The sequence below is a fragment of the Mustela lutreola genome, chromosome 15 (genome assembly GCF_030435805.1).
Source record: "Mustela lutreola isolate mMusLut2 chromosome 15, mMusLut2.pri, whole genome shotgun sequence".
Lineage (NCBI taxonomy): Eukaryota > Metazoa > Chordata > Mammalia > Carnivora > Mustelidae > Mustela > Mustela lutreola.
In genome coordinates this window covers 52,228,410-52,240,210 of record NC_081304.1, presented here as the reverse complement: position 1 = coordinate 52,240,210, position 11,801 = coordinate 52,228,410, and the positions used below count along the sequence as shown (strand labels likewise).

At 36.4% G+C, this 11,801-nt stretch overlaps 1 protein-coding gene across 8 annotated transcripts in view; it reads right to left on the bottom strand.

Annotated features, from left to right (window-relative positions):
• Window positions 1-1,037: 1,037 nt before the first annotated feature.
• Window positions 1,038-11,801, bottom strand: part of LOC131817050 (zinc finger protein 624) — a 44,117-nt gene continuing 33,353 nt past the window's right edge. For all 8 annotated transcript variants that reach the window (XM_059150419.1, XM_059150423.1, XM_059150421.1 and 5 more), the window contains one exon: window positions 1,038-4,007. In XM_059150419.1, coding sequence (XP_059006402.1) covers window positions 1,789-4,007 — 2,219 coding nt within the window. In that variant the 3' untranslated portion in view covers window positions 1,038-1,788. The remainder of the gene's footprint in view (window positions 4,008-11,801) is intronic.

Here is an 11,801-nt window from a genome sequence, read left to right as displayed (position 1 = left end):
CAGCTGGTCTCACACATCTGATCTCATCCTAGAGGGAAGCTGTAATTTTTAAAAAATTTTATTTATTTATTTGACACAGGGAGAGAGAGATCACAAGTAGGCAGAGAGAGAGAGAGAGGGAAGCAGGCTCTCTGCTGAGCAGAGAGCCAGATGTGGGGGGTCGATCCCAGGGGCCATGACCTGAGCCTAAAGCAGAGGCTTAACCCTCTGAGCCACCCAGGTGCCCCCAGGAAGAGAGAGAATCTTAAGAAGGCTCCCAAACAGAGCTTGATCTCATGACCCTAAGACCATGATCGGAGCCCAAACCAAGAGTCAGACACTTAACTGACTGAGCCACCCAGGTGTCCCGCGTGTCTGTCATCTTTAACCTCAGGTTCCCAACTTTTGTCTTCATCATTCTAGTGTTTTTTCTTCTTTTCTGTTCTATTTCACTCTCTAAAAATGCCCTGTACACATAAAACTCTGTAATAAAGCAATTATCAAAATTGTGGAAATACCTTGAGATCAACTAGTGTACATATAACTAATTTTAAAAATCACTCTCATGCTGTTCCACAGAATGGTTATATCACCATTTATTCAACCATTCCCCCATTAATGGTCATTCACTTTGTCTCCACTTGGTTTTCTACTTGCCTCTACAAACAATAGTTCAACAAAACGCCTTAACTGTATCTTTATGCATTGAAGATGTTACTTCTGTGGGGGCAGATTCCCAACATGAGACTGCTAGGTCAAAGGATTTTTATTTTAAAAATTTAAAAACTTACATATTGCTGAATTGCTGCTGGAAATATAAGTTGATATATAACCTTTTTGTAAAAGTAGATGGTTTCCCAAAATGCACTAGCAAAAGATCTCTTTAATTTTTGCCAACTTCACGAAGTCAAAGTGATAGCTCATTGGTTGGGGATTTTTGTGTGTTCTTTTTTGTTTTTCATTGGTTGTTTTAATTCACATTTCCCTGAGTACTTCTTAGATTCATTAACACTTTCAGAGATTAATCGCCATTTGCTCTTCTATGATTAGCCATCTAGTCCAGATGGATTAAAGACTTTAATGTAAAAAATAATCAAAATCTCAGAAACAAATTAGGGATTAAGGAGACCATTTTAACTTTTTAAAAGAGTAAAGTAACAATCTAAAAAGGAGAATATATAAATATCTTACTGTGAAAAATTAAAATGTTCTTTTACTATATAAAAAAAGCATAAAGACAATCACTAGATTAAAAAAATTTGCAACACACATGAAAAAAGATTAACATTTCAAACATATAAAGAGCACCTCCAGATTTATAAGAAAGTCAAACCAATACAAAAATAGGCCAAAAATATATAGGCAATTCACTGAAGATGATTTGTTGAGTACAGTATGAAATCTGGATGAGTATTTTCATTTGTCCATTATTTTTCTCTATTGTTAATTTTCTTAGAACTTCTAAGATTTAATGATGGTATGCTTTAACACATTCTTATGTTTCTAAAGTATCTCTCTCTTTTTAAAAGACTATTTATCTGAGAGAGAGCATGAGAGAGAGAGCAAGAGCAGGGGGAGGGGCAGAGGGAGAAGCAGACTCCCCGCTGAGCAGGGAGCCCGATGTGGGGCTCCATCCCCGGACCCCAGAATCATGACCTGAGTGAAGGTAGATGTTTAACCAACTGAGCCACCCAGACACCCCCTCTAAAGTATCTCTTAAGTGTGTATTTTCTCTGGTGAATTGTCCATAAAAGATACAGTTTGATTCTTCTTGTGGTTTTGGCATCTGGATGAATGCTTTATTAATCTTTATATTAGCTGAGTTTCTCTTTGATGGATTCTTTGATGTACAGTAAGGCTGGAGCTACTCCTAAAGGCTTTCCCACACTCATTACATTTATAGGGTTTTTCTCCAGTATGCATCCTCAGATGTACAGTAAAGTCTGAGTTGGTTCTGAAGGCTTTTCCACATTCTTCACATTTATAGGGCCTTTCCCCAGTATGAATTCTCTGATGGAGAGTTAGCTGCGATAGAGTGATACAACCTTTTCCACATTCCTTACATGTGTAGGGTTTTTCTCCAGTATGTGTTCGCCAATGCACTGTAAGGTATGAACCTCTCCTAAAGGCTTTTCCACAGACATCACATTTATAGGGTTTCTCTCCGCTATGGATTTTCTGATGTTCTGTGACATGTACCATCTGGCTAAATGCTTTCCCACAGTCATTACACTTAAATGGTTTCTCTCCAGTATGTGTTCTTTGATGGGTATTAAAGCCTGAGTTACTTGTGAAAACCTTCCCACACTCATTACATTTATAGGGTTTTTCTCCAGTGTGCCTTCTTTGATGTACAGTAAGTTGTGACGTATTAGTGAAAGCTTTCTCACATTCATTACACTTATATGGTTTTTCTCCAGTATGGGTCCTTTGATGTACAATAAGATATGACTTAGTCCTGAACGATTTTTCACAATCACAGCATTTATAAGGTTTCACTCCAGTATGAATTTTCTGATGTTCTTTGAGATTTACCATTTTGGTAAATGCCCTCTCACAGTCAGTGCACTTATATGGTTTCTCTCCAGTATGAATCCTCTGATGTACAGTTAGGTGTGATTTTATTCTGAAAGATTCCCCGCACTCATTACATAGGTAAGGTTTCTCTTCAGTATGAATCCTCTGATGTATAATTAGGGATGAAGAACGCATGAAGGCCTTTCCACATTCATTACATTTATAAGGTTTCTCTCCTGTATGCATTCTGTGGTGTACGGTAAGGCATGAATAATTAATGAATGCTTTCCCACATTCATTACATTTATAGGGTTTTTCTCCTGTATGAATTCTTTGATGTTCTGTGAAATTTGCTATACGATTGAATGCTTTCCCACATTCATTACATTCATAGGGTTTTTCCCCAGTATGAGTTCTTATATGTACAATAAGGCTTGAATTACTTCTGTAGGCTTTCCCACATTCATTACATCTAAAGGGTTTCTCTCCAGTATGAATTCTCTGATGGACATTAAAAATTGTGGTATTCTTGAAAGATTTCCCACACTCATTGCATTTATATGGTTTCTCTTCAGTATGGGTCTTCTGATGTACACTAAGATATGACTTATTCCTAAAGGCTTTCCCACAATCATTACATTTGTAGGGTTTCTCTCTATTGTGAGTTTCCAGATGTCTTGCAAGTTTTGATTTATCACTGAATGCTTTCCCACATTCACTACACTTATAGGGTTTCTCTCCGGTTTGAATTCTCTGGTGTTGATTAAGGCGAGCACACTGGCTAAAAGACTTTCCACAGACATTGCACTGATAAGGTTTCTCCTTAGTATGAATTCTCTGATGTACCATAAGTGATGAAGAAGCAATGAAGGCCTTTCCACATTCATTGCATTTATAGGGTTTTTCTCCTGTGTGAATTTTTTTGTGTTGACTGAGATATGAAGGCTGGCTAAACATTTTCCCACATTCATTACATTCATAAGGTTTTTCTTTAGTGTGAGTTCTCTGATGTTGAATGAGCAATGACCTGTAACGGAAGGACTTTTCACATGTACTACATTTATAGGGCTTTTCTTTATTATTGTATTTTTCCCCTATGGTAAGTTCTGAAGTAGGCCTTATGGCTTTGCCGCCTTCTGTATCCTTGCAAAGTTTCTTCCCCAGATGGGTATCTGTAATCAAATCTAAATTCTCAGTGGAATTCTCATGTGTTTGACATTTGCTGTGGGGTTCTTCTGTGATAATGCCTGCTTCAGGAAAAAGAAGAGATCCAAATCTAAATCTTCTTTGACCAGAGGGAATTTTCTTGTGAGTAACTATTTTTTGATTCAAATGATTTTCCTGACTGTTTTGCAATTTTAATTTCCTTTCATTCCATTTCCATAATCCTCCCATTCTTGAGTTCCATAGACCATTCTCTGTGAGTTTATCTATTATGGTCTCTTGTGATACATCTTCAGAACCATCCTCTGTTGATAAAGCATTCTTGGTTGCAGGTTTGGTCTCCAACTCTGGGGGAAATAAAAAAGAAAGCAAATGACTCCTATTTCTGAAGTTAGGAAGATCTCAGTAAAAAAGAAAATAAAATGTAAACCTTAGCTGATAATGAATGTCAAGTTTTAACTGCTTGCAAACTGGCCTTGTTTTTAAGAAGAAAGACGTATGTTTGAAGGAGGCCAGTTGAGTCAAGAACCAAAGCAGCAAATTCACTTTTCCCCTACAAAAAAAATTCATTCATGGTAACCCTCCTAGAATCTAGGTATCTCTAATACTTCTCTTTTCATTCCCTTAATAATAAACTTTTTTTTTCCCAGACCATTCTTCATAGGTTGTGATTATTTTTTTGATTCCCATTTACTCTACAAACCAGATGTTGCTCCCAACCATACTTTCTATTTATTCTCACTCGTTTGCTAGCTTTTTAAATGATGGCTTTCTCAACTTTCTGTGTCAGAGTAGCTTATTCAAATCTTTTTATGTAGTTTTTAATAAAATGTTAATGGAAAACAACACTTTGATTTTTCAGAAAGTAGGCTGAACAGTAAATTAGTCAAAATTAATGTTTATAGTTATTAATATTTCCAACAGTGATAATAATTATGAAGGGTGGTTTTGCAACCTTCTTGTGTTTTAAGATCATGCCTAAAAGCTTGTTCAAAAAAACTGGATAAAAACGACTTACACACTGAATTTTAAAGCCATGAAGCATTCCACTATCCACAAAAGGTTTTGATCTAATTAGTTTTTAAACATTTAGAAATAATTGCCTGAAAATTAGTTAGAAATTTAAAAGAAGTATAAAAATACAGAGTGCCTGAGTGGCTCTGTACTGACTCTTGATCTCTTGATCAAGAGCATCTGACTCTGATCTCAGCTCGGGTTTTCTCAGGGTTGTGAGTTCAAGCCCAACACTGCATTCCATGTGGAGCCTACTTAAAAAAACAAAGTATAAAACTGTTCTAAAAGTAAACTATTGGGGAGCCTGGGTGTCACAGTTAGTTAAGTGTCCAGGTCTTAATTTCAGCTCAGGTTGTGATCTCAGAGTTGTGAGATCAAGCCCCGGGTTGGGCTCTGTGCTGTGTGGAGTTTGCTTTAGATTCTCTCTCCCTCTCCTGCTTCTGCTTGTGTTCACTCTCAAATAAATCCTTTAAAAAAAGGTAAAATATTCGGGCACGTGGGTGGCTCACTTGGTGAGTGTCCATCTCTTGGTTTTGGCTCAGGTCATGATCTCATGGGTTGTGAGACTGAGCCTTGCACTGGGCTCCACACTCAGCAGAGGGTCTGCCTGAGGATTCTTTCCCTCTGCCCCTTCCCCCACGTGTGCAGGCACACATGTTCGGTCTCTCTCAAATAAATAAATTTTTCAAAAAGAGTAAAATTTTAAATTGTATATACAAGCAAGTTTTAAGACAACCATCCCACAGTGTAACCTTTTTTTAAAAAGACCAAGAGTTGAGGGGCGCCTGGCTGGCTCAGTTGGTAGACCGTGCAACTCTTGATCTCAGGGTTTTAAGTTTTAGCCCCATGTTGGGTGCAGAGATTACTTAAAAATAAAATCTTTAAAAAAAAAAAAAAAAGACAAAGATTTGAATTCCAAGACACCAAAGAGGAGAACCCTAGAACCCAGTTCACTTAAATGTCTAATTCAATTAAGGTAACTGGGGATGGTTACAGCCTTTACCCTAGCAGCCCACCAAAGCAAACAATTCTCCATGGAAAAAGGTTACACAATCCAGAACTTCAAACTATTTTTACAGGTTCTCATATCAATGCTTGACAATGAAAAATAATAAACATATAAGAAGATCAAAGTCTTGTGTCTCTTGACAAGTCATGTCTCTCAACCAAAAAGTCAAGAGAGGGGCACCTGGGTGCTGCAGCTGGTCAGTGTCCAACTCCTGGTTTCAGCTTGGAGGGTTGTGAGATCAAGCCCTGCACTGGGCTCTTTGCTGAGCCAAAGAGTCTGCTTAAGTTTCTCTCTCTCCCTCCCCACCCCCATTCTCTTTCTCTCTCAAATAAATATTAAAAAGAGAGAGACAGAGAAAAGAAAAAAGTCAAGAGAAAAAAACAGATAATACAAACAGATTTAAAAGGTATCCAGACAATTGAGGTTTCAGACATAAACTTAAAATAATCACGATTATACATTTAAGAAAATAAGACCCATAATTTCACCAAATAATTGGAAAGTTTAAATATAGAAGTTAAAATAAGAATCAACTGGCAATTCTAGAACTGGACAATAAGAACTCAAAGACTAAAAGCACAGTAGATATGGCACATGAGCGTGTTAACAAAATGGAAAATAGGTCAGTAGACAATATGCATATTGAAGTACAGCATGATGAAAAACTTGAAAAAATTATTTTAAAAAATTACAGAGAAATACAGGATAGAGTGAAAAGGTCGATCACAGATGTCCCAGAAGACTAGAAAGGTGTGTGAGACAGAATGAGATTAAATCAAATTCAAAGACATTAACACCAAAGCATTTTCCAAAACATTTAAAAAATATCAAGCCATAGATATTAGAAGCCAAATGAATCCCATGTAGGAGAAATACAAAGGAAATATAATATATTATGAATCATTAAAATTATATGAATTTCAAATTTCAGTGTCCATAAATAAGATTTTAGTGGAATATAACCACATTCTTTGGTTAACACTTTGTCTTTGGATGCTTTTGTGCTTTTAATTGCTAAATGGTGTAGTTGCAAAAGAGCTATCATATTCCCCAAATGCCTAAAATATCTACTGTCTTACCTTTTACAGAAAAGGTTTGCCAAGTCCTGAATTAAACAGATGGTTGACTTGTCAACAGGTATGATATAAGACAGAAAAAAATGGAATGATACCTTCATAATGCTGAAAGAATTTAATACAAACCTAGAAGTCTAAACCTACCAAAAAACTATCCAAAAATGAAGATTAAATGAAGATAAAAAGAAAAATGGAGGGAATATGATATTGGCAGGTATGAATAAAATTAAATATTAGAGGGTATTCTTTATGCAGAAGAAAAATAATCCCAGGTAGAAGCTTAGAAATGAGGAAAAATAAAAAGAGAAAGTATAGGCAAAATTATAGGTAAATCTAAATGAATACTGACTGCATAGAACATAGTCTTTTGAAATTTGACATATAAATAGGATTAAGGGGCGCCTGGGTGGCTCAGTGGATTAAGCCGCTGCCTTCGGCTCAGGTCATGATCTCAGGGTCCTGGGATCGAGGCCCGCATCGGGCTCTCTGCTCAGCAGGGAGCCTGCTTCCCTCTCTCTCTCTCTCTCTGCCTGCCTCTCTGCCTACTTGTGATTTCTCTCTGTCAAATAAATAAATAAATAATCTTTAAAAAAATAAAAAAATAAAAAAAAAAATAAATAGGATTAAAATACATAATTTGAACAACATAGAAATTAGGTTAAGTAAGTTATTCTAAGGGATGCCTGGGTGGCTCAGTTGGTTGAGCAGCTGCCTTCGGCCCAGGTCATGATCCCAGCGTCCTGAGATGGAGTCCCACATCGGGCTCCTTGCTCAGCAGGGAGCCTGCTTCTCCCTCTGTCTCTGCCTGCCATTCTGTCTGCCTGTGCTTGCTCTCTCTCCCTCTCTCTCTCTCTGACAAATAAATAAAATATTTTTTTAAAAAAAGTAAGTTATTCTAAGATCTCTGTGTTGTTTGGTAAGAGAGAAAATCTAATCTAAGAGAGAAAATCTAAGATGAATCATTGATGTGTGCTTTAATCTCAAAGTTAACCACCACACAAATAATTCTAGAAATTTATAATTACCAAGTGATTAGGGAGGAAATAGAAAAATAAAAGTTAATAAACCTGAAGGCATAAATGGGGAAAAAGAGAATATAGAACAGGAAAGAGACTTTCATAGTCAGATGACAGATTTAAACACTATATAATTGTATTATGTAAATATAAACTAAATACTCCAAAAGATATGGACACTCCCTCAGGTTATTTAGAGGTAATTTTGTACCATCTGCCTTAAAAACAAAATCTGGTTAAAACAAAAATCTAATATGCTACTTATAAGAGAAACAAAATACAAGGATATACAAAAGATAACAGTGAAAGAATTAAAATGAGGCACCATATACACAATAACTGAAAGAAAGATGCTACTGTAAAAAAAAAAAAAAAGAAAGAAAGAAAATCAACAAAAACAAAAAAGAAAGATGCTACTGTGATGTGAGTATGAGGCAAAATAGACTTTAAGGCAAAAACCATTATGGAGATAGAGAAGACACTTCAGAAGAATAAAAGGTCCAATTTAACTGAAAGGACAGTGTAACTTTGTATTTGCCTAATAACACAGCCATAAAATACATAGACCAAAAATTAAAGTAACTAAAATAAGAAACAGAGAAATCTACAGTCTTACTAGGAAATATTAAAAATCTCTCTCAGGGGGCACCTGGGTGGCTCAGTGGGTTAAAGCCTCTGCCTTCGGCTCAGGTCATGATCCCAGGGTCCTGGGATGGAGCCCCACGTCGGGCTCTCTGCTCAGTGGGGAGCCTGCTTCCTCCTCTCTCTCTCTCTGCCTGCCTCTCTGCCTACTTGTAATCTCTGCCTGTCAAATAAATAAATAAAATCTAAAAAAAAAAAAAATCTCTCCCAGTACCTGACAGAAAAAGCTGACAATCCGTAAGTACATAGATTTTAGCAACATAAACAATTTGACATCGCTGGGGTGCCTTCATAGCTCAGGCAGCCAAGCCTCTGACTCTCGGTGTCAGCTCAGGTCCTGATCTCAGGGTCGTGAGACTGATTAGGAGCCACACTTGGTGCAGAGTCTGCTTGCGATTCTTTCCCCCATTTTCCTGCCTCCGCCCTCTGTTCCTCCCCATTCGTGTGCTCTCTCAAATAAACAAATGAATAAAATTTAAAACAAAAACTTGTATCTAAAACTGCACTCAATACCTATAGACTACACATTTTCCAAGTGCACACAAAATATTCTCAAAATTGTCCATGTGGTGAATAAAATTTTAATAAATTTGTAAAGACTGAATTCATACACAGTATCTCTGACCACAGGAAAAAATAAGGTAGCAAGATTACCAAAAACTCCCCAGATGGTACAACATTAAGAAAAATATTTCTGAATAACTTGAAGGACTAAGACATCACAATGGATATTATCAAATGCTTGGAATTCAGTAATTATGAAGTTGCTAATCTTAAAAAGGTTTGATATAGGGGTTTTTACTTGTTAATTTTTTTTTTGTCCTTTTTGGGGTGTGATGCAATCTAGATAGCCTTAAATAAGTTCTAAAAAAAGAATGGCTGAAAATCAATGATACAAGTATCCAACTCAGAACTTAGACAAGATCAGCCAATTAAATGCTAAAAAGGTTAAAAACAATAAAGAGCAGAAAATAATGATAACAGAAGTCAAACATACAAAAAAGATTCTTTAAAAGCCAAATAAGATTGATAAACCCTAGGCAAGACCTTGATAAAAGAGAGAAAACAAAGAAACAAAAAATCAATGTCAGGAATGAAAAGGGAGACATCACTTCAGATCCATACCGACATTTAAGAGAAGATAATATGCCAATAAATTTAAATTTTAGATAAAATGGATCCACTGCCAGACAAACATAACTTACTAAACTGAAACAAAAAGAACCAAGACATATCAATATTTCTATAACTACAGAAGGAATAGAAGCTAAAAAAACCTTCCATAATAAAAGCATCAGGCCAACATGGCTTCCCTCATGAAATCTATGTACCTTAAAATATCTATCGTTCCCTCTCTCACAGCTCTTTCTTTACTCCTCACCATAAGCTGATGGTCTTGCTTCTTATTTTTCTATCAATTCAGAATCTATTATAATAGAATGCCTTGATCTTCCTATCACGGGTTGACCTATCATCTGCACTTGCCTTCTCCATCCTTCCAAGTGTTAGAACCAAAGAGGCGGCCTCTGCCTATAAATGGTAAAACCCTCCTTTTCCTTTCTTGAGTTTATGCACTTTAACCTTCTGACACACTTTAGTTTTCATTCTTCACTGAGTCCCATCTTGGTCTTGCAACATAAATTTCTCCCTCTCTACTACGGCATTATTCTTATCAGCACTCAAATATGCCATAAAAACTCCCATCTCAAATATAAGACAAAAGAGCTTTGTTCTTCATTCTGTACTTTCCTGTAGCTACTGCCCCATTTCTCTTTCCCTCTTCATGGTGGTGGGGGGTATCTTCTTCTCTAAAGAGTCATATAAACTATCTCCAAAGTCTACTTTTCATTCGCTCTTTTAAAAATATATAGTATTTTCCTTTTTTAAATTGTTTTTATTTTCTTAAAGATTTTATTTAATTGTCAGAGAGAGAGAGGGAGAGAGTGCACCAGCAGAGGGAGAAGCAGGCTTCCCGCTGCGCAAGGAGCCCGATGTGGGACTGGATCCCAGGATCCTGGGATCATGACCTGAGCCAAAGGCAGAATGCTTAAAAATATATATAATATTTCCAACACTCAATGTTAATGAAAAGGACTGAAGATGACACAAACAAATGGAAAGGTATTCCATGCTTATGGACTACAAGAACCAGTACTGTTAAAATGTCCATACTACTCAAAGGAATATACATATTCAATGTAATTCCGATTAAATACCAACAATATATTTCATAGAATTAGAACAAATAATCCCAAAATTTGTATGGAACCAGAGAAGACCCCACATAGCCAAAGCAATCTCAAAAAAAAAAAAAAAAAGGGGGCTCCTGGATGGCTCATTTGGTTAAGTATCTGCCCCTTGATTTTGGCTCAGGTTATGATCACCAACCCCTTTCAAAAAAAAAAAAAGAAAAGAAAAGAACAAAGCTGGGGGTTTCAGTCTCAGATTTCATGATATATTATAATGTGGCAGTGATCAAAACAGTGTAATACTGGCACAAAAACAGACATAGATCAATGCAACAGGACAGAACAGAGAGTCCAGAAATAAACCCATATTTATATGGTCAATTAACAAAGGACGCAAGAATATATAACAGGGAAAAGATCGTGTCATCAACAAACAGTGCTGGGAAAACTGGACAGCTACATGCAAAAGAGTGATAATAGACCCCTTTCTTACACCATGCAGAAAAATAAACTCAAAATGGATTAAACACCTAAGTGTGGGAGCTCAAACCATAAAATTCCTAGAAGAAAACATAGGCAGTGATTTCTTTGACACTGGGCACAGAACATTTTTCTAGATATATCTCCTCAGGCAACGAAATCAGAGGAAAAATTAAATTACTGGGATCACACAAAGCTAAAAAACTTTATGCATAGTGAAGGAAATCACCCACAAAACATGAAGACAACCTACTGAATGGGAGAAGATAATTGTAAATGATAATTCTGATAAGGGCTTAACATCCAAAATAAAGAACTTAACACCCAAACAACAAACGATTCAATTGAAAATGGGGAGAAGGCAGGAAAACACATTTTTCTGAAGAAATACAGAACGGAAACATGGTAAGATGCTCAACATCACTACCCATCAGGAAAATTCAAATTAAAATCACAATGAGATATCCCTCACACATGCCAGAAAGGCTGAAATAAAAAAACACAACAAATAAGAAATGTTGGTGAGGATGTGAAGAAAAAGGAACCCTCAAAAAAACAAAACAAACAAACAAAAAACAAAAAGGAACCCTCATTCACCACTGGTGGGAATGTAAATTGGTGCAGCCTCTGTGGGAAACAGTAGGTAGGTTCCTCAAAAACTTTAAAACAATTATCATATGATCCACTCATTCCACTACTGGGTACGTACCCAAAT